Source organism: Chroicocephalus ridibundus, chromosome 2 (genome assembly GCF_963924245.1).
Source record: "Chroicocephalus ridibundus chromosome 2, bChrRid1.1, whole genome shotgun sequence".
Classification (NCBI taxonomy): Eukaryota; Metazoa; Chordata; class Aves; order Charadriiformes; family Laridae; genus Chroicocephalus; species Chroicocephalus ridibundus.
Window position 1 is genome coordinate 77,542,797 of NC_086285.1, and position 23,628 is coordinate 77,566,424.

Here is a 23,628-nt window from a genome sequence, read left to right on the forward strand (position 1 = left end):
GGAAAAGTGAGAAAAACAGCACAAACATTAGTTAAAGCCTGAATTTAATCCCATGTCCTACAGGAATAATTTCATTACAATGAAAGCAGACAGACATTATCTGTAGAGTTTTTTTTTTGCTTTGTTTTTGTTTAAGCAGTGATAATTATATATCCAATTAACATAGCCTATAGCTCTCCCAAAGATCATAACGCTTAATAATCCCTTAAATTAAACGATTAATAGGAAATGCAGGGGTGGTTCTTACAAATTACCTGATTTACCATCACTGAAGACAGATTCTTTTAAAAATGGCTACAAATGCCTTGTTCACAAAAGACTTTATTATCTAATGATGCATACTGAAAACATACAGAAATCTGCATGGTCCACTTTACATGCAGCAGAACAATCTTCACTTTACAATAAGTAAGTGTCAACTGTTTTATGCAAGAGACAACACTTTAAAGTCACATTTCTTAAAGAAAAGCTTCATTTACAAAAGAAATAAAAGGTAAAGAAGCAATTACCGCTTTTAAAAAGCAGCTGCTTTGTTCAAGAGTGGAAGGTTTATGCCTGTATTGAAAGACAACATGATCACAAATAATGAAAACAATGAACAAATGAAACACTTTTAGCATAAAGCAGTACACTTTCAAAATGACATACAAATAGTTAAAAATTTCATTATGTTGTCTATCTATCCTTTAGATATAAGGTCTTTCGAATGAGATCCCAACGTATGTAATTACTAAAGGAAAACTCTTCTGTAAGTATTGGTTCTATGTCATAGCGAATTGTATTTAACAAAATGTATACAAAGTCTATAGCAAGTTGATTAAAAAAATTAAAGTAATAAGAAACAGTACACTGAAGGCGCTCTATCCATCAAGTGCGCACTCTCAAAATTTTAAATGTGATGAACAGAACAGAAGTTGTAACTATGCCACGGTTGCAATGCCAGAAAAATAAAACAAGATCATTTATCAAACATGCAGGGAATTCTGCCACAATGCTATTGTCTCTCATTTGTCAGTTGTTCCAGTAAAATAACAGCTTAAACACCGGTGATGTTGATGGGTTAGCTTACCTTCAGTGTACTGAAAGTTGTACACAACCTGCTTTAAAAGAGGAGACCATCCCTGCGGGCAGGCTCAAGAAGGAACAGACCCCCTTCGGCACTGACTACACCAAGGGCATGCTGCTGTGGCCTGCACACACACACCTAGGAAAACGTGAATATAAACAGCATTTATGCTGGCCATTTTTTAAAGACAAAAATGAAGCCAAGTCTGCTAAAAACAAATCAACCACCCAGTATTACTGCTCTTTTTTTTTTTCTTTCTTTTTTTTTTTTTTTATAACAGATGCTTTTTTCTTTTTATAATATATACGAACTGCAACCATATACATTAGCATTGTACTTCTGTGCAGTCTTGGCAATTAAAACAGTTCTACAGTGAAAATTTTCACATAAGACACGAAACAGAATTACTCTAACATTTCTAAAAGAAATATCAGCCTTGATGTTAATTCAAATGTATCATTTCTTCCTCAACTTTGCAGGGGAAATATTTATGTTTATATACATTAATAACTGCTGTGAAATTTCTTCAGTCTTTGTATCTTAATTACTCAAACCCTTTGAACTTCTTCATCTGGTTTAAATTTTTTCCTGGATGAAGGCGTGCTGCAGAGCCTGGTTGATGCTAATCCGTTTAGCTGGGTCTAACATTAGAATCTGGTCCAACAAGTCCTTTAGCTGGTGCACTTTTTTACGCTGGTCTTCAGGGAGTCGTTGGCACCCAATCAAGTCTGCTAATAGGTCCTTGGTTGGATTAATGGTGCTCATAACAGTAACTTTCTCCTACAAATACAAAAACGGCAATCTTGTAGAACAGCAGTAATGCACAAACCCCCTATTCCTTTGACGGAGCTTCAGCCACAACTTTTCTGCGGGGTTCTCTCAGATCTGATCAGCAATGCTGACCACAACATCATCACGCGGCTTTATAAATCCTCATGGGGGCAAAGGAAAAGAGTGGAAATGATGCTGCCAGGGGGAGGCCGGGCTGCATCTTTCGCCAACGGCAGGTGCACACGTGAACCCAACATTCCAGTTAACTGAGAATGTCAAAATTCCACGTGCGAAGTTCCACATCTGACCATTAGTCCTGTGATTCTTAATAAATATACTATGCTAAACTGATACAGAAAGTCAGTGACCTCCTATAACATAAGAACGTCATACTCAAGTTGGACACACTTCTCTAAAATGAAGCCAGAATTTCTTTTATTAGTAATTTAAGGATGCATTACATGGAGATACCCTCTATACCTACCATGATTAAACTAAGATTTCTCTTAAACACTTTCCTAAATTGGAGGAAAAATCTCTGTTGCCAGTTTATAACTATGTATCCTGTCCATACTGCTGCAAAACTACATTCTAGTAGTTTATAAAATCTTATTTTTAATGAAGATGTCAAGATATGTTTGGAAGACCATAATAGTAGGAAAGCTTGGAAAAGAGCAATACGTTAGTCAACACATTGAGGACTTACCCTTTCTGTCACCTTATCTACTTCTATATACATAAAGTTGAGATTTTGATCAAAGTGCTGATCTTTGAACACACCTTTTCGAATCATCTGGAAAACGAGGGAGAGGCAGAGCTTCAGGAAAGGTCTCTGTGTCTTACAAATTCCACAATTAGCATCAATGTCTACTAACTTATTGCAACATGAATAATTTAATGCTAATTAACGCTAATCAAAAATATATCAAAAGCACAGTAAGAAACATGTAGATTGAATAAAAAAATAAATACAGTTCAAACCATCTGAAAAAGGACACAGTATCTTCCATTGACTTACGTATTTTTTTTTTCAGGTCAGTGCTTAGAAGGTTTCTGCTTTCACTTTATACTTAGTCTATGAAAAAGAAGCTGTATACTTTCACTTCATAAGATTTTAAAATCAATATTAATTATACAGTCAGAGCGATGTCTGATATTTACTTGCTGTTAAGAGAAGATGTATATGATAAGAAACAGAATTCAGGGAGAAAAAAGAAAGTATGTTCTACTGTTCATTACAGCAGTTTCAGATATTAATTAAAAATCATGTACTTTTCTTTCTCACCTTGTTTGGCATCTTTCCTTTGAGATCCATGGCTAGTTTCAACATATGATTATTGGTTTTGCCAGGAAAGAGTATTTTTCCTGTATAAAGTTCATATAATGTGCAGCCTACAGACCACATATCTATACCATAGTCATAGATTTTTCCTATAACTGAAACAGAGCAATTATAGTTAATTCCACAAAGGCAGCTTTAAAAGATGCAATATCACAAAACCAGACAGATGAAAAAATTCTCATTTGTAAACTATATTGGTGCTCCTCATCTTCAGAATAAGAAGTTACCATAAAAAAGTAAGGATGCAAACCTTTTAACTTTCACAGTATCCCTATTTTAGATAGGGAGGTTTTTACTTAACACCCAGCATGAATTAAGTCAGTAAGAAACAAGGTCAGAATAATATCTCTAAATTAAAACATAACCATAACCAATCAGAACGACTCCTCCCTGTCCTCACTGAGCTGACCACCAACACACATGCAGAGTCACACAAGCATGCTTTCGAAGTCTGAATTTTTGACCGCCACCATGTTTCCAGAGCGATGTTTTGCTAATACCAGAGAGTAAATTCAAGTCAAATTCTCATTTGCTAGTACTGATATATCCTGCTACTGCTTATGATACACGTAGCCAATCCAAATGTACTTACTAATTTCTGGAGCTCGATAAAATCTACTAACTAAATACGGTGTGATGTCGTTATCCGCAACATGCGAAGCTGATCCAAAATCGCAAAGCTTTAATATCGTTTTAGATTCATTCACCTGAAAGTTAAACATAAATATCCATTAGCACTATTTGTAGAGAGAATTACCAAGAGCACTGTGGAAATAACAATAAACTTAAGTCAGAAATAAGAAAAACATTCCGCCTTGAAATTGGAAGTTCTTCTCATATTTCAATCCTTCCTCTCGGTATTTTAAGGAAACTGTAAAACCTTCTTAAATTGAAAGTGACAGTTAATGTCTTCAATCCTAAGAAATACAAAAAAGGTCAGTTTCATGTACTTTTCCCTTACTAAAATATCCTTGGTGGGCCTGGATTTCTTTCCAGATACTGAAATTATATCAGTTCAGACTTCCAGCTCTAGTATCCAGAGTACCACTCACAAACCAGCAAATTATTCACATATCTCACGCTTTCATAGATTTCATTGCTGTGATGGCAAAAAGCGAACATCTTAAAAGTAAAAATCTGACTTCTTCACAGGGATGACCACCAAGAAAACCAAAGGAAACATGTCTGACTCCTCTGATGTAGCTCTTATGCTCTGCTAACTAGAATGTTCAATGGAAACAGAAAAAAAAAGGAAAAAAAAAAAAAAGAGACATTAAGGACTTTTCCCCATTGTCTCATGCACATACACAAATTAGGTCCATCCAGACCTAAACAAACTACTTCCATTTTGCAGAAAGCAAGAACATTTTTCAACTACTCATGGAAAAAGTCCCAAGATTTATCCTAAAAAAGGATGCTGTCTTCCTTTGGAAGATATGCATTCTAAGATACAAGTGGATGCAGGTTTGTTTGAGAAAGACTGTACTCCATACCAAATTTTATTTAGATGCTGTATTATATTTCTTACATACTATTTACACCACAACAGCACTTTATAGCAAAACATTCATAACATGAAATCTTAACATTTTCAGTTAAAGTTAATTTTGACTTCACCTAAATTAACAGAATGATACTGATTTCAAATACTTAATTTTACATGATAGACTGTGAAAAGTAAGTTTCAATTATTTATTACTTACCAAAATATTATCTGGTTTAATATCTGCATGTAGGATATTGCATCTTTTAAGAAGCTTTAAAGCCAGGAACAACTGCTGGCTGTAGGAACGCACAGCTTTAATATGGAGTCCAACATCTTTCCCATACTTTTTCAACACCTCTCGTAAATTCATACTATTTCAAGAAAGAGAGGGAGAGAGAAAGAATAGAAAAGAACTTAACAAGTAAAAATACAGTGGCCTTGTAAACTGTAAGAAAAACGTGAAGAAACCAGTTAGCTTTAGACATTTTTGGAAAAAAGCAACACTCAACACAGATACTGCTCTGTTAGCTACAGCAATGAAACAAAAATGCAGGTCAATCGGATCTATCCTAAATTCTGTACAATTACTTACTAGACTGGACACACTTAGTTCAGAACATATTTTTAATCAAGATTAATCTGAGAGGGTTTATTTGCACATAAGCAGCATTTTCTTAACAACTGTACCGCTCTTGTACTCGTTTTCTGAAGAAATAAATAAAAAAAAAGGAAGTATGCAAAAGATGAGGCGTTGAGGAGGTGATTTTTTGATGTCTTAAACAGCAGATAAAAAGATCACAATTTCAAGACAAAAACGTCATTGGGTATAAATAAGGTACAAAAGTGTTATAAACAAGAAAATGATTTGTTGTATGGCTTATTAATTAAAATATAACAGTAGTTTCATAAAACTTGCTTTGCTTCAGCATATAACTTATCTTCACCTCAAATATGGCAAAAATTAAAATACGACATACACAGAAAACTTAAGACATGAACAACTGATGTCTAAGCAGGAATGGGAACTAAGATAACGAATATTTCCAGATCTATCATAAAACACAGGATCTACAATTAACCTGCCAAACGAGCCTAATTAGTTAAGGGAAAAAGTGAGCATGCAAAGCACTAACAATTTTTTTTCCTTAGACTGTTGTTATACATGTACTCTTCACAGAATACACAGTATTTGCTGAACCTCTCTGGGAATGGAGTTTTAATGCAAAACCATAAAATAAAAAATTATGAAAACTAATAAAAATATTGTGACACACACACACAAATCATTAAGAGCAGCACTGGTGAGATGACCCATCTTTAATAATACATTATTTTGTTTCAAATATTGCCCAAAGTTCACAACGATGCTTTAAGTAAACCAGAAATAGTTCAGTATTCTGTGGATTTGTGCCTCCAGGAACAAAAAAAAAAAAGGTTTACTTTGTTTTAAAAAAAAGCTCCTTGCATTCTTGAGTCTTGGCAATAGAACAAGGTATCAAAACAATAGCCAAGAACAGAAAGGTAAAGATCACTCACAGAAGTACTTTACTTTTTACAGAGAACGCCAAACATTTGTCGTCTTACCTGAGTGGTTCAAATACCAGACAGAGATGTTGTTTGTGGTAGAAATGCCTGAACAATCGTAGACAATGAAACTTGTCATCAGGATCTGCATCATTGAGCTTCTTCAAAAATTCCAGTTCTTTTAGGCCAGTTTTTTGCCTGGAAAAAAAAAAAGAAAAGATTAGAAGACAAAATCAGCAACATCCTAATACCTTTTTTAAATCTAGCCATTCACTTGCATGGTTATAATTATCAGGAAGTGAGAAGTGTCTTGTCATTACTTAAGGTACCACTGCTTAAAAAAAAAAAAAAAAGTCACAACAGTGGTTTGCTGTCAGTGTCTACACATTGGCTACATTTATTTAATTCTTTAATCTTCACCGTGCCTTTGTAACCTACTTATCCTTTGCATCTCCCTCCTGGTTGTACGTAAAGCTAAACTTAGATTTCCTCCTGTAATACAACACTTTAGCTTCAAACAGCACTCATGTGAGAAGTTTACTTTTTTTTTTTTTTTTACAAAAGTACTTAACCACGTAGATTATTAAAACAGTTTTAAGCTAAACTGACTATAGAGTCAAGTATAGATAATCAGTTTGGGTGTGTACAACAAACTGAAATCGCTTATCACCCCCCCCTCTTTTTAGACTTTTCTAGATACCTATTCATATAACTCAAAATAGTCTAGTTATACACACAGCAAGACAATTTTTAAAACTTCCAAGATAAAAGGCGTGGAAAATATTTTTCATTTAAGTTGACTTTAATGGAAGAGGACATAACATATGACTGTAGAAATATTACAGCAGATACTGAAAATGAATATTATAGACAAGTCCTCACGTAACATAGTTTAATAGATCATACTTGCTAATGTTTACTCATTCTGAAAGACCTATTTATTTTTTTTTCTTCATTTCAAGGGGGAGAGACCCATCCCCTTCTATATAGCTTATATATATGCAAACATATAGAGAATATACAAAAGTAATTAATGTACAGATGTCTTTTGGTAAGTCGCAGATGATCAATTAGGATCCAACCCACAGCTACCAAATCTATTTGGCTAATCAAAACAAAATTTTTTACAGTTCACGACTCCCATCTCAAAAATTTTAGGGCTAGGCAGGCCTCATAATTAACTGTAACCTTGTTTCTTGCTACCACTGTTCCCTGCAGTTTTGCAAATGAGAAAGTGCCTGATGAAAATGCAAGTACCCTTCTCCTGTGATAGCTGTAAAGAAGTGTGGATACATAGTCCTCAAGCGCTTCCCATTATCTGGCTCATATTAGCAGAAAAGGCAGGAATCACAGCTGTGATCTGTTACTTCACTTGAAACAAAGGGAGATTCAAATCACATCATGAAAAACTTCCAATTGTTATAATATGCTTTATTATTATTAAACAAAAATATTACTTACATAAGTTCATTGTTCCTGATGATTTTAACCGCTACTTCTTGGTTTGCTCTTGCCATGTCCCTGGCTCGCACTACGTTACTGAAGACTCCCTGACCAGTGTAACCATAGACATTGTAACGTTTATCTAGAACTTCACCTATATTAACACCTGAAGGATAAAAATCAAGCAATTTAAAGAGTTATGAGTGACATACATAATGAAGCTTTTTATGAAAAATAGACCATTCTATTAATTCAGAAAAATATGATAAACGGTATAATCCCTTAATTCCATAGCGTACAATGTTTTGTATCACCTAGCTTTGCGGAAATTATGGGGAACAAAATGATTCTGTACTTCTGGAGTCTTTTCATAACTGAGGTTAAAACCTGCAAGCTCATTTCATCCGTTACATTACACACTCAGTGAGGGCACTGTAGTACGTTTACATTGAAATAACATAACTTTTTACATGAGGATCCTTTCCATTCAGCACCCTCATTCTAGCTCTCCTTGCAAATCAACAAATACAACTTACGGTAATAGCCTTCTGCATCAGTCCAGTTATCCCTGAGATTGGGGTTTTCTTTGAAGTCTTTGCCAAACCCAGCAGCCCTCAGACGAGCACTCTGAAATAAAAAGAAAAGTAACAGCTTTGCTTGTGGGCTCTATGTTTTTCCCTGTTGTTTACTTACCAAAAGCCCTTTTTTCCTACCAAAACACTGTTCCTCTGTACGGTACAAACACACTTATCTTGTAGGAGAGAGAAAGTACTGAACACAAAATGCTCTTTATATACCAGTATCTAAAGACTGATGCAAGGAAAGAGGATGGGAACAACCAACAGAAACTACTACTAAACATAAATGGGTAAAATTTCAATTCCTATCCACAAGAAATTTATATGAGTCAGGTCAGAACTCACATTTTGGACCACCTGAATAAGTCTTTTTGTAGTAATGAAGTTTAGCAATTCGTGGGGAAAATGTAACTGTTTAAGCCTTGAATTTCTCTTCATTCAATGTCACTTCACAGATTTCATACTACTACACTTACGATCATAAAATTACTACAGTTGCTATTGGCATACCTTAACAGATTTGGCAATGTATTACCACAAATTCAAATCTATGAGTAATAAAGAATAATTGAACAACAGTTTTTGGAAGGGGGAACCGCTCACTTACAAGTCGTTTAAATCCCTCTTTGTAACTTTCAAATTTATAAAAAAGCATACCACCCACATTATCCTTCAAGTACGTATCTTTTTCCAGCTCAAAGGGGTTTTGATTTTTTAATTTTATTAGTATTAACAGTGTTACTGGAGTGACAATATGGCAGCCTTTTGTCACGAATGCTTCTGTCATACCTAATAGATTATGCATACTGTAAACCAAAATTAACTAGAGAATTTCTAAGTTAAGAAGAAAATTGCTGTCTTAACTTATTTCTCAGTGTTGTGCATCAGGAACAATGAGGCAGATTTACAGAGAACAGCAAGTAAAGTCTCAAAACTAGTCACTGGACTGCCAAGATCTACAGGCTACTTCAACATGTTTAGAGAAAAGCTGCTGGAATAGTGCAAAAGTAAAGGCAGGAAATGCATCTCTTCATCCAAAAAACCACCCCCACCAAACAAAACACTACATTAATCCAACACAGCATCATTAGCAAATTAAAACATTTTACACAGACACTTTTTAATTAACCATACATGAACCTCTGAAAAAAGCACATATTTAGAACAGTGCACCATGGTAACATTAACCTAAAGGGCAACTTACAAATAAGTTTGTTACCGTGTGCCATTATAGGCCCTAGTCAAAAAACAGGTGAATTCCCTAACTGCTTACTCTGGTAAAGCTCCCACTGATTTCGGCAGATTTCCTTTCACTGAAATATTAAGAACTACTTTGCCTGCCTCGGCTGATCAAAAGATTCATAACGTACCATCCACTCAGTTACACATGTTTTTACAAATCAAAGTCCCCACAAACCTCAAGTGATAGTAACTCTCTAACAAAAGTCAGGCAAAAAAAAAAATCATACATCTTATCTCCAAGAATTACCTACATCAAAGTATGCAGCGAACATATCGTCTGATTCTGTGAACATATCAGGAGCTAGCAGTTTCTTCTGGGATGAACCTTAAAATGAAATTTAGATTACTCAACATGAAAAAGATGACAAACTATTAACTCTGTTACCAGTATAATTCGTGACTCGGTACCTTGACAATATAATCTAAGCTCAGTATGTTGGCAAACAGGTAGCTTTACTAATATTTTTAGCAAATATCATTTTACATTCTAGAAATACAAAACTCAGATTGCGTAAGTTCTTCAAAGTCCTCAAGAACTTACACCTCCTTGAAAAATTAAGTATAATAGCTTTCAAGTAATTCACACAGCAGAAAAGAAACAGTACATACTTACATGATTCCTACAGATAATGACTATATATATATATGTATGTATAAAAAGATATATAAAATGACCGTGTCTATATATAAAAAAAATAGAGACATGTTTTTAAATATACAAGTTCTGGCTTTTCTGCTAATCATAAGGTATCTTTTTTTTACTAAAAACTAAAGTTGTAAACTCAAAAGTTCTTTCTTTGGTAAATGTTTTCTTCAACCCTGACAAAAAGGACCTTGTGTGTAGCTTTTAGCAAAAGACAACGTCAACTCTTATGTTTAAGAGAAACATTTTTAATGTGGGCAAGATTATCCCTTTCTCACCTTTTAATCATCTTTAAAGTCCCAAAGACATTTTACTTGCTTGATAAAAGCAAAGAAATATAAATTAAGCACATGTTAGTGAAAGCAAATAAACTTCAAACTATTTCATAACACACATTTGGTAGCATCCCTTCATGACCATGGTAAATCTCCCTTTAGGGCATTAGTCAATGGAGAAAAATAAGCGGTTAACCTCAGATTCTTCAGGTCTCATGGCCAACCACTTTCATACAAAATAACTAGACTGAAATCTTTTGACACCATCAAAAACTCTCATCCATCGTGCTGACACTGTTGTTTCAAGGTCACCTGACACTCTGGGGAGACAGGCTACACCACTGTTTCAAGATATAGACCCTTCTAGGAACTTCCTCAAATTTTCTTTTTAGTTCCAGTTACTCACACTTGCACTGGGCTACAATGAGTTATTAACTAGTTCCTTTGCAACTCACTATCCTGCCTTTATGAGGTCAGGATAAAAATAAAAAATGGCTCTTCGGAAAAAAGGTGATTCACTGCTTCCATCTGTTGTTATAGCCACCTCCAACCTGGAATCCTACCAATATATGAAAATTCCCAGATTTGAGTGTAACTGATCTGTTTTTAAAAACAAACCTTTTTTCCTATCTTAAAATGACTATGTAGTTAACACTTATATTTTCATATACTTTAGTGGACAAAATTAGAAAGCAGTACATGCCTCTGACAAAAAAAAGGAAAAAGATACTGTCTGTTACACATACGAAGATTTAAGTCTAAACTTGTGGTATGCAAATAAGGAGAAGTGCATAAGATAGTTCTTTCCACCTACATTGCAGGAGAACAATCTGAAAACACACTGCCCAAGGGAACACTAGGACAAACTACAGAGCAGTAAACCAGTCCCAAGAGATGCAGCTTTACTACTTCAAAGAGAAGCAGCCACTAGAATGTAGCATATTTAGCCCCTAGGGATACATCTAGCACATGACACGAAATACAAGCTAACTGTCCAACCATTTCCTGAGGGGTTGGGCAGGTTTCACAGCCCTTGTTAAACAGCGTGCTGTTGCAATTAAACTGTGAAGAGAAACTGAAGTAGTTAAAACTAGCTCAAGTATGTCCACACAGCAACTAGTCACACCTTTTCACTACTTGGAAGACGTAGTTCCTTTTGCTGCAGGCTGCACACACAAGGCAGGTTTTATGGCAAGAGGTATTTCATTTCAGTATGTGCATATAGACACATAGACTATGTGCAGGGAGGAAGAGGAGGAAAAAGCCATATCTTCATCAAGAAGTTATGCTACCAAAATGGACCTACTAGCAAAGACTCTCAAAAGCCTTAAGCATTCTATATTACTACTGACCCACCTATATTCTTCTAACACAGTGGCTTTGACCAAAAAAAAAGGGACAAAAGGGGGCATGGTTTCCAACCCACCCCAAAATAGACTAGGACCATATTAAGCTTCTAAGAAAACAACATGCACAAGTGAAAAGAAAGATCTGGAAGTCAAAAAGGGTGATTCTTAACTATGAAGAAGACAGACATCGTTACTTGCTCTTCCAAATTTATAGCATGAATTGTGTTAAGAGCTACTGGAAGTATAGAGAGCATGTGTGATTCATACCACCCTCCTCAACGAGCAAGTTTTATTTTAATGTTATGCTTTTAAGTACCATAATATTCATGGAAACATTTTCAAATTCTTTTCAAAAAGTCCATCTACTTCCAAAGCTGGAAGTATATAAGGACACTAAGCAAAATGTCTCTTTTTAAGTGCTGTGCTTCAGAGCTGAGCTTTCATAAATGGCACTATGCAGAGATTTCTGATTCTTACCATTGTTCTGTTCAACCGTCATGAGGTTGTGCTTGGCTTTTACTGATGCCTCAAATGTGTCCACATTTTCCCGTTCGTACTCCTTAACATCAGCAGCTACTCTTTCTAGGATGTCATCTGGTGAATTTGAGCGACTACGCGTACTACTTTGAGGACTGCTTGGTTCAGATGGTACAGATATATTACTGTCTTCTGTCTGGCCTTTGTATTTCTAAAAAGAAATTTAATTATTAATCTCACCATCACAGCCTATCACAATGTAAACATTTTTATACTGAGTCTTTCAATGGTTAGTGTGAAACCTTAATCTTTGCTTTCCATATTCACCTACATCTCTAATGGCAACAGACTATTTGCAGAATGTGGTTTTTGAAAACTCATTCTGCTATAATGCACCACAGCCCAGACCACAAAAGATGACTAAAAAATTCATGTGTGTCCTTTAGGCTTTTACATCTCTGTAAAAAGCTATTTTTATTGAAGATTAACTATTTTGTTCTGCGTGACAATGTCAGTACCAATAGATTCATTACTAAACCATTCTGGCACTTAAGTAGTGAAATAAAGTCTTTAAGGAAACATTTATGATCTTGTATCTTACATCCTAAAATCTTTTCCATTTTTATTAGTGTTATGGTACAGAAAAGAAGTTTTTAGATTCAGTTTTTCAATTTGAACTAGAAAACATGTTTATTCATTCACTCTTGTTGAAAAATTTCAGATGAATTAAGAAAGTTCAAGACAACACCTTTACAAACAATTTTTTTAACTCAAGTAGTGTGAAATTATAAAAATGTCACTTCCTCTCCCAAAAGTTAAAAATCAAACTGAATAAATGGCAATACCACTCAGTTATCAAGGTTGAACTATTCAATAATACAAGCAGAGGTTTCCCATTTCGGGAACGAAGCTCTGGAATTTCCTTCCTGCATGGGCCAACAATAGGTATAACTGGCCTTTAAAAATAATCTACTTTCTATGGTTTTGGCTCAGTCATAGTTCTGATGGATTTTACACTGGGCTTTGCAAAAAAGTCAAACGATGAACAGCATTTTTAGTGCTGCTTATCTTAAGCAGCATAAAACCCAGGTTTTTTTTATAAGTAAATATGCTACAGCAATTTGCTTACTACATTCTAACTGTGTGCCAAATCCCAACTTTAAAAAAAGACAACTAATTTGTGCTTTAGAATTACATCCCCTTTGGCCACAGCTCCCTTTACGGGGTCTCAATCACTATTACCTGTCACTACTGTTACTTTCTTATCAGGAATAAGAAGTTCATGGGAGCTCACAAGTGTAACTTAATACATTATCTACTTTGATAAAGAGGGAACCCATCTTAGTGGCTTTATGAAGTTTTGGAAAGGAACAAGGACAACTTCTACTTGAAACAAACTGACCAGTTAAGTTACTTGATAGGTAACTTAATGCTATATCGACACTACGATACCAATGATACAGCTATGAAGAAAACCTACAGATTAAGATAACTGAAGAACATTTTAACATGTCATAGGACTGTCAGAGAAGGTTTAACCATAGCACATGACTCCCAGAAGAGTTTCTTCAGTCTTAAAAGCAATGTTGTTGCAATAGAAGCACACAGTTTAACTGAGACTAACATTTACAATAAATTAATTGGAAAAAAATATAGTAATAGTAATTACTATCATAATGTAGTAGTAGGTTAAGAGCCTTCCTTTATCACAACATTTTACACTTAAAGCCTAAAATTAGTTTCCATAACCTACATGATAATATAACCCTGTACCTGAACAATTGCTTGTCGCTGTAGTCTTCTTTGTCTTATCTCTGCTTCTTCATCCTCTTCTTCCAAATCAAAGTCTTCAAGACTATAAAAATACAATTACTTTTTATTTAACGTCATAAACATAAGATTATCTGCTGATTTTTACCAAATGCAGTTCTTCGATGTAGAAAGCGCACAATATATTTAACAATAGCTGTTCAACTGACTCAGAAAGCAAAGGTGTATTAAACCCCAGTGTGTATATTTATACCTCCTCACAGAGAAAAATTTATCTTTTGGTATTTCATTGGGACTTCTGAGTATTTAATTTTTAACTGTAAACAATTAACAGTAACTGCTTTTAAAAAGAAAAAAAAAACACAAAAAAAACCTTTGTTCATTTTTATTTCAGCATCATTCTTCCTTGATAATTTGATTAAGAATGCATACTCTTGCACAATTGGATTACGTAGATATTTAGCAAATATAAAACCAATTTGCAGATAGCAATTAATCTTTTCAACTATTTATAGTTTTTCCTCAAGCTTATCGCTTAAAGAAACATGCCAAATATTTTCACAAGATACTGATCAAGTTGAATTTAGAAACCAACAACATGGTCTGCCCACTAGCCAACAGGACTTGATATTTCTTGCATACTCCAAAGTTTTCCAGATCATCCCAAGAGTAACTTGACAAGATCACAAGTACGAAAACATGATTAAGGTTTTAAGTGACAACCCGAAAACTACACCATGAAGACAAATGTCAGTTCATTCTCCGTATTAGTGGATCTGTATTTTTAGATAATCAGCGCAAGTTAGAAGTTAATTCTTACTTTTCATCTGATGAAGACTCCTGTTCAGCTTTCATACCCTCAGAAAGACTACCTTTAAATTTGTCTTCTTTAACTTTGCTTCTGCTCCTACGCCTATGGCCACCACGTGACCTGGATCTTCTTCGAAGGCGAGATCTACTTCTTCGGCTTCTATCCCTGGTAACAATAAGAGGGGTTTGGATTTGAGCATTTTGGTTTGGTTTTCTTTTTTGAAGAAGAGGAAAACCTATTCATAAAACACATAGGTACATAATAACTTCAAGTAATAAAACAAATGCATTAATGGACAACAGTATGAATTTAACTGTACTGGCATGTATAAATGTGGACAAAAAATGCATTGTCTTTTTACACATAAGATATTCTTTTAGTAATATTTTACAAAATACATTTAAAAATGCAGTGTGTCTACCTTCTCCGAGGAGATCTACTCCGCCTTCTTGGAGATCGGCTACGTCGAAGGGGTGAACGAGACCTCCTTCTAATGGGGGACCGAGACCTTCTTCTGGATGGGGACCATCTACTGGGTGGGCTAATATCTTTTGATCTTTCACGTCTAGACAAAATATCATCTCTGGTCCGCGTTCTTAAAATAGAAGAAGAAAACAGCAGTAAAATCAGGAGCAAGCTGAAAACAAAAACACAACTCCCTCTAAAAGCTCCCCTTAAAATCTTACTGCAGGTGAGGGGCCACCAGATGGGCTTCTGAAGGAGGGAGGGGTAAGTATGCTGCAGAGCTGGTTGCCCTTCTTGTGTGTGCCTGCCCACCCTGGGAAATGTGTGCCCATACATAGGTCTAGTTCAGGACAGCTATGAAAACAGAACTTGTTAATTACTACCACACAGCTAAGGGAGGTTTTTAAAACAAAGCTTGTGTTTAAGTCTTAGATAAACAGTGACCTATTTTCATGTTTATTAGAAACAGTATTTGAACAGTGAATAAAACCCAATAACTCCTCCTTCAGAATCTTCTCAGCAACTTTACCACACAGTATTGAAATTTAGGACCATACTACTCCACAGCAATGACTTTAATGTCTACTTAAATTTGGGCACTAGAACTGCACAGCTTCAACATTTCCCATGTTCTAATACAGCAGATGAAAACTAAAATTCTTAATTACCATGCAAAATAACCCTTCTCGAATTAAAAAAATCATTCAAGTTTGACACTATATACTATTCAAAATTTGCTCAATCTTCTCTATACAGATTCACAACTATTCAAGAAAAAAAAAAATCCTTGACGGGACGACTACATTAAAAGGCTTAACTGTATTCCACAACCACAAGACTTCAATTAAAAATTGGACAGGATAGAAGTTAAAAATATTTAACAACTATTCTAGTGACACTGCAACAGAAATTCTTGGAAAATATTTCCACACCATTGTTCAAAGAAAATATCGCTACTTCATCTCCTCCCCTCCAACACCCCCTGCTTTTTTTTTTTTTTTAAATCAAATTGGGACAAGTTATTTCAAGTGTTATCTCTCATCAATGAACAAAATCTCTTGGGTCTGAAAGATTAATTCCACCCATTCTATAATGTTTTTTTTTTTGTTTCTTTTAAGACTGTTAGCTTCAGTTACCTTAGCTACGTATAATGACTACACATACAGAACTGATGCAAAATAGTAAACAGTAAGACAGGCTGAAAATTTATGCACATGCAGAAGTACCGGCAGTTTCTACAAGAAATTACTCCAGACTCAAAAGCTGGAGCAGACAGATCCCTTTAACCCATTTAATTTACATTATGTTCTTGTGAACAATATTACAGAAAAAGTCACAGGATGAACTGAAAGTTCCAGGTTTCCTGGCTAACAAAGTGGTTGTACTGCCGAAACCCAATCAAAATAACTGTAAAAAAATTAAATCAGTTCGGGGATCACAGGTATGAGACAAAAGGTAGAAGCTCATTAGAAATTCATAGTATGTTATATAACGAGTAACTTCAGTCAAAGATCTGAGAAGTATCTTACATGATTAGAATACCGGAAACAAACACGAAAAATAAAATGAATGGGAATTTTTGGTCAAAACTGTTCAGTAAAGCTCCTGAAATTCTCTGACAGCCTGAGTAATTACAGGTAGTTAAAACTCCAACATAGTTGGAGTTACTTCAGGATGTCCCACAAAGAAAGATTATTCCTGCTGATTTGCAAACACTTGCAGCAAAAAATATTTCTTAGTAGTCCTCCACTCACATGCCGCTCAGCACGGTGTTATAGAAGTATGAACTTGATACCAAAATTCTCGACACATGCCTCACTTGAAATACTGTCTAGACAACTAATTCAAACTGTCTGCAATGCAAGCTGTCATGAGAAATGAAAACTGAAAGATGCAAAATGCTATGGAAGAAAAGTCAAATACTATGTCAAAGAAACATGGTGGCTGTGCTGATACATTCCCGATTCACCAGAGAGCAGTCAGATAAACTGCTAGCATTTACAATACTTGCTTACTCTGGTTAACACCACTGGAACCATCCTCCAAAGCACCTGCAGTATTGCTAAGCAAGTAGTACAGACAAATAAGCTGATAACGTGCCTATAGAAGATAACCCCAAACTTCAAACCAGAGTAGCATTCAGTGATGCAGGCAGAAACACTTTCACATTTATTAGGCATTTATATACAGCTAGATCTTTGTGGTTACAATATGCAGTTTTAAATTCATACTACTTTGCTCTTTATTCTTGGCATGGGTGAAACTAAACCCCATGACAAAACATTTTAAATTATTCATTATCCAAAAGTAATGCTGAACTCTTCTGCCTGTTGAACTTCTTACATTTAATGAATTAACTTCCAAAAACGTATACACTTATATTGTTCTCTGCTTGTGAACTTACCATCCAGGCCTTTTCAGCTTCAGAGAAGGAGATGTTAGTAATTATTGTCTCATGGTTGACATTAAATTAAATTTCAAGGTAACTGCCTTCACAGGCTAAACTGTCTTTTTAAAAAAATGCTAAAACTAAAAACACATTAAAAATATTTCAGTCTGTCTCCTTCAAATGTATGCAAAGCATGGTAATCATATACAACAGACCAGTAATGAAGTAACACTACCATACCTCTAACAAATGAAAAATACGAAATATTTTTAAGAAAAAAAATGACTGTGAGAAGGACATTTTGATATAAAAGATTTGCTAACATTCACACATGCTGACTCTATCATTAGGGGTTTTTTTGAGAGGGAAAAGGGGTTAATTACCCACTTTTAGCCAACAAGGATACGGAAGAGCGGAGGGGACTCTCACTCCACAGAAATTGCTGAAAGCAACTGAACTATTAACTAAGAAACAAAGTAGAAGCCAAATTCTGAAGCCAACCAAGTGACAAAAAAGGAGAACCTGAGTCACAAGACTTATTCCTAGCAATACTGCGAACAGCAAATAACTCGGCACTTTAACAACCAAAACTAAATATGCATGTCTGACAGCTGGAGGAGTATTTTTAAAAAACTGAACGCAAACAAAGTCAGGTCACAATATAATGCACAATCCCATTACCTCTTATAATAGCTATTTCCAGAATAAAACAAAGAGATAAACACCAAACAAGAAGACAGTTCAGTTCATCCTCTAATGCATTTTTGTGATGGTTCATGACATCTTTACATTACCTGGGAGAAGACAGACGCCTCCTTTCTGACTCTCTTCTTTTCCTTTCTGCAGACCTACTCCTCACTCTTCTAACTGGAGACCGGGTTCGAGAAGGGGATTTACTCTGTTTAGATCTACGATCATTGAAGAGAGGGGACCTGCTTCTCCTTGACTTTTCACGTTGTTTGGGAGATAAGCTTCTTCCTTTTGGGCTACGGCCAGGTCGCCTAGGGGACCTGTTTTCTTTCCCTGAAGAAGCATCTTTAGAAGGAGATTTAATTGGCTTTTTTTCTTTGTCAGTCTCTGATCTCCTAGGTTTTCTATCTTTGGACCGTGATCTTCTATCTTTGGATTTGCTTCTTAGTTCTGTTGGAGATTTAGATTTTCTGCCACGATCTCTACTTTTGTTCTCAATAACAACTGGAGACTTTCTGCGATCTCTTGATTTACTTTTATCATCAGCCTTATTTCTATCCTCCTGGGGAGACTTAGACTTTCTGTTTTTCTCCTGAGATCGCCTTTTAAGCATTGGAGACCTGGATTTCCTTGTCTGATCTTGAGACTTACTTCTCTTATAAGGGCTTTTGGATTTCCTCCTCTCTTTTGACTTGCTTCTAGCTGTCTTCTCTTTGACTCCATCAACGCCTACCTTGCCTTTCTTTTTGTCAGATCTGTGCCTAGTCCTTTCTTTTGATTCACTCTTACTTCCTTTCTTGGAACTAGTTTTATTGTCCACAGGTTCTAACTTCCCCTTAGTGTTTGACTTGGCTGTAGGTCTTGTTCCATTTCGCACTTTATCATTAATCTCCCCCTCTTCTTCAGATCCTGACTCATAACCTTGTAATATTAATCCCATCCCAGACTGGACTTTTCCTTCCATTAATTCATTTTCAAGTTCAGCTTTCAATAATGCTCTTTGTTTCTCCAAGTCTTCCAGAGGAGCTAAAAAATCGATTTTAGTTCTTTTAGCTGGTCCATCTTCCTTGTCAGAGGTATCAGCTACCTCTTTCCGTTTATGTTTCTTATGTTTATGTCTGTGTTTATGTTTTTTGTCCTTATCTTCTTCTGAAGAATGTTTATGTTTCTTGTGTTTACTTCGGTGTTTATGTTTCTTTTTTTTGTGTCGGCTGTGCTTATTCTGAGGTTGGTCTGCCTCTGATACTTCCCCATTTTCTTCATTTACACTTTTCTCAGATGCATCAGCATCTTCAACCCTGCAAAAAATTAAAAATACAAATCAGTACTATCAACTCTCTGCAGTCCTTAATCCTGTGTTGACAGTCTTTTTTATGATAGAAACTAACTGGCATTTAATTACCTACCTTTGGGAGAATTACGAATGTACGACTAATGTAACTAAGTTATAACCACAGATACACTTCCTCCTGAACAGACAGCTGTGATGGCAAAAAGAAACACTGTGGAAAGGAAATACAGCAAATGCACTAACAAAACAAAACACATGGGTGAAATCAATGCTTATGCTTTTAGATTCAATACTGACAATATCCGTTAATAGTACACAACAGTACTACATATTTATGCATCCTGTCAGTCCACCATCTGTCTGCTGCTCCACTCCAATACCTAACCCAAGCTACGCCTTTTAAAAGTATTTTCAAATGGCAGAAGATAGTCATGCTACAAAGATCAAAACTTAGTTCAAAGGATGACACTGACTATCCTAACAAAACCATCTTGCAAGATCTCACACAGAGTCAACTGATTCTCTTAACTGCTATTTCTTTCTCTAAATGTTCACACCTGTTAGAAAATCAAGAACTATTCCTGCTGTATTTATATTATTTATGCAATACAGGGGACAGCATAAATTAAGGAAGTCTAATTTCCAAAAAGCTTTCTGATAGTATACAGCAGACCATTGGCTTCCCAAGAAAAAAAACCTGTAATCTTTAGACCTGTAAAATAGCATAGGCCAAAAAAGCAGAAAATAAGTCTACAGCAGGTTATTTAAACAATAACGTGTAGTGTTTCTTTTAAAAAAAATAATTTCAATTAGCTAGTCACAGCAACAAACAATTTAAATAGTGTACTTCCTAACTTCAAAGTTATAAAATTCAGTCCTGACATTATGCATTCACTTATCTTCTTTAGATGCTGAAACTGGCTTACCAATAGATTTTTTTTACAGTGTTTAGCAAACACCTCCTGATCTGCAGAATATCAATTAATTTACTGTCTGTGGTAAGACGGATATTTGCCTTTTGAAATCTGTTGCTGCACATTACAGATGCCAGAGTTCACCTTTCTACAAACTCACCCCACCTAAGCTAATGTTTCGGAATCTACTAGATAACTCTCTAATAACTTTCTGTATCCCAAGCCTCATGCACGGAAAAAAAATTCCCTAAACATGATGGTCAGGAGCGGTGGGGGATGTACACAGAAATGTCGAGATATCTTCCGAACTCTACTAGTTTCGTACAACAGATGTTTCTGAAGAATATGATCAACAATCCAATAGAATAAATACATCAGAGGTATTCTAAGCCAGGCATAAAGGATGGCACTTCACTACAAATCTGATTAGCTTCTTCCTAATTAAAGATACGATCTTCAAACAGTGCACAGTTACTGATTCTCTCCTGCTTGAGTTAATGCAAATTCTAGCACTACTAAATAATGCAGACTTTTCTGCAACATACATTAAAATTATTTGCTAAAACCATCAACACTACAGTGCTCTGAAATGAGAAACTTCTTGAGGAACAGACCATTTGAGTTAAAAATATGCAATACTCGGAGACTTGAGTCAAAACGCTGTATGCTTTTTCTACTATATCTTTCCCACTACTTCTGCTTACTCAAAGCATAAAGAAGGATGTTTTTCTTAATTGCTTTTCCCAACACTACACACCATTATGACAACAGAGTAACAGAAAGAGGACAAACTGCCTTGAAATGACTTTTCTCCCTGTTGCATTTGGTACAAAAGACATGAAAAAAAGGAAAAAGTATTACATGGAAAACTTTTTCAACTTGGATTTGCAATCCAGAGCAAGCATGTCAGTGATATAAACTGGCTAAAGGGCAGAGAAATGTCACAAGGATAATTTTAAGGGAACTGTGCATCTTTCAAGATTTCTTTTATTTGGATACAGGATGCTGTACAAGTCCCCAGTAACACATTAATAGTACTTCAACATGTTACAAAAATATTACAGAGCAACAAAAATCATATCCATTCAAGCTGCTCCGGATTAAGTCTTCCTCCTCTTAATAGCAGAAAGTGACATCGAAATTTATAAGGAAGTTATTTTGTTATCGTACGTGTTTTAATCTTATGTAATAACCCCACCTTACATTCCATAAAAGCAAGCTGGTAGTGGAGGCGCCAGATGAGATACAGCACCACAGCAGTATCTCAGGCTGCTACAGACCACTAATATGACTGCCAGCTTTCTTTGCATTGGTACCTCAACTATAAAATTACTATTAAATTCGTTAACACGCATGAAATATTTCAGAGTTGATTCACATACAAAAACCTATTAACTTCCTGTAACTACATCAAAACATGGCTAAACTTTTACTTCATTTAAATGCTTCAGAGGTGCAGTGACATGGATGAGAAACCTTTTAAGAAGATTTCAGAAGGTGATGCGACAGATCGGTAAGTACATGTTTAGGTGCTAATGGCTTTAACTATGGAGGAATTGTGACATGATCTTATTATAGCCCAGCTTTTTCTTACTTCTGAATTCACGGAGAAGAACAATAGGAAGCTCATGAAGATCTGTGAAAAGATTTCACCCATCTTTTCCTACATTCAGGCTTCCTATCAGCAGATTTTACCTTATTGCTCTTAGTTATGTTTCTCTATACAATACTAAATACTCTTCTTCATGTGCTCATGTGTTTTACACATCTCACGTGTACAGGCACTGCTTTTCCTTACCTGTTTTCTACTCCCACAATTAAAAACAACAACAAAACCCTCAAATCGCTACTTTTAAAGAGAGAGAAAAAATACAGAAAGCAGTTTATATGGCTAAAACGTTTGTATAGTGAAGAGCAGCAAAAAAGTAAGCATTAGGTTGTCAACTGCGGGCAAAAGTTCCAGAGAAGAAAGCGTTCAGGAGCTTGTGAGCGTCGACAAACCTCAAATCTCACGACGCTAAGGCGGGTGCCAGGAAAACGCACCCCCGAAGCCTCGGTCGGGGCGGGGGGGGAAGCGGCAGCTCCATCTCCGCTTCCACACGGCAGCCGGGAGTTGCCAGTCATTTGGCGGGCTGGAAGGAGGGGCCGCCGGCAACAAATCGCTTTTTCGCTTCCACCAGCGCAGGGAAATTTTATACCGCGAGAGCGCCGGGGACTCGGGGGAGGTGGGCTCGCCGCAGGGCGTGCGGGCGGGCAGCGGCTCGGCGGGCAAGGCGGAGGGGCAGCCCCGAGGCACCGGGGGAGGCCCGTCTCGGACACAGAGCCGCAGTGCATGTGCGTGGGGCGGGGGAGATCCCGGGCAGCGCCGGCCCATCTTCAGGGATGCCCGAGCTCCACCGGGCACCCACCCGCCCCGGGAGGGCATCGGCCTCCCAGCCGTGCAGAGAACAAGGATCCCCCCCCCCGCCCCCTACTTCCCCGGGAGGGGCGGGAGGTGCCGGGGCGGGGAGAGCAGCGCCGGAGCATCCCCCCCGTCCCGGTCCATCCCCCGCCCGCCCCGAGGCGGGAAGGCGCACGCGGAACCGAGGACACGCGCCCGCAGGTCCCGGCTCCGCTTCCCCTCCCCTCCCCCCGCCCCCAACGGGCCGGCCGGCGCGCGGCCTCCTGCGCGCGCCCGTGTCCCCCCCATCCCCTCTCCCCGCCGCCGCCGCTTTCTCGGTCACCGGCCGGCGGGAGGCGGCGGCTCTGGAGCCCCGGCCCCGCTGGGCCGCCTCACGGCGGGGCGAGCGACTCCTATAGCAACCCCTCTCCCTCAGAGCGGCCGCCTTCCCCCCATCACCCTCCCTCCTCCCCCCACCTCCACCCGGGCCGCTGCTCGTCCTCCCCTCGCCCGCGTTTATCTCCCTCTGCCTCCCCGAGGCGCCACGCAGGGAGGAGCCTTCCCCAACCCGTCTCTTACTCGGGGGCTCGCAGCTCGGGCTCCGCCGCGGCGGCCATTTTGAACTTCCAAACTCCTTCGCTGCCGCTGGGGAGACGCGGGGCCGCGGCGCAGGCGCCGTCAGGTGAGGGGGCGGGTTGAGGCGGGGGCGGCCGCCGGCGGAA

General features: G+C 37.3%; 1 protein-coding gene across 3 annotated transcripts; it reads right to left on the minus strand.

Moving 5' to 3' along the window:
- Nucleotides 1-509: 509 nt before the first annotated feature.
- On the minus strand, nucleotides 510-23,620 carry PRP4K (pre-mRNA processing factor kinase PRP4K). Of its 3 annotated transcripts, none has more exons than XR_010069944.1 (16): nucleotides 23,486-23,620; nucleotides 18,426-19,619; nucleotides 15,199-15,372; nucleotides 14,787-14,942; nucleotides 13,970-14,051; nucleotides 12,197-12,407; nucleotides 9,704-9,777; nucleotides 8,169-8,259; nucleotides 7,651-7,798; nucleotides 6,250-6,387; nucleotides 4,883-5,036; nucleotides 3,772-3,886; nucleotides 3,123-3,274; nucleotides 2,544-2,630; nucleotides 1,569-1,846; nucleotides 510-1,204 (listed from the first exon to the last, which is right to left on the minus strand). XR_010069944.1 is itself a non-coding variant. In XM_063325988.1 (15 exons), exons 1-15 carry the CDS (start codon nucleotides 23,521-23,523, stop codon nucleotides 1,643-1,645), a joined length of 3,018 nt encoding a protein of 1,005 aa, XP_063182058.1. In that variant the 5' UTR covers nucleotides 23,524-23,620; the 3' UTR covers nucleotides 510-1,642. The 3 variants fall into 3 exon arrangements, 1 of the variants encoding a protein (XP_063182058.1); XR_010069943.1 differs by having other exon boundaries at nucleotides 510-555; nucleotides 1,070-1,846; XM_063325988.1 differs by having other exon boundaries at nucleotides 510-1,846.
- Between the last annotated feature and the right edge of the window lie 8 nt (nucleotides 23,621-23,628).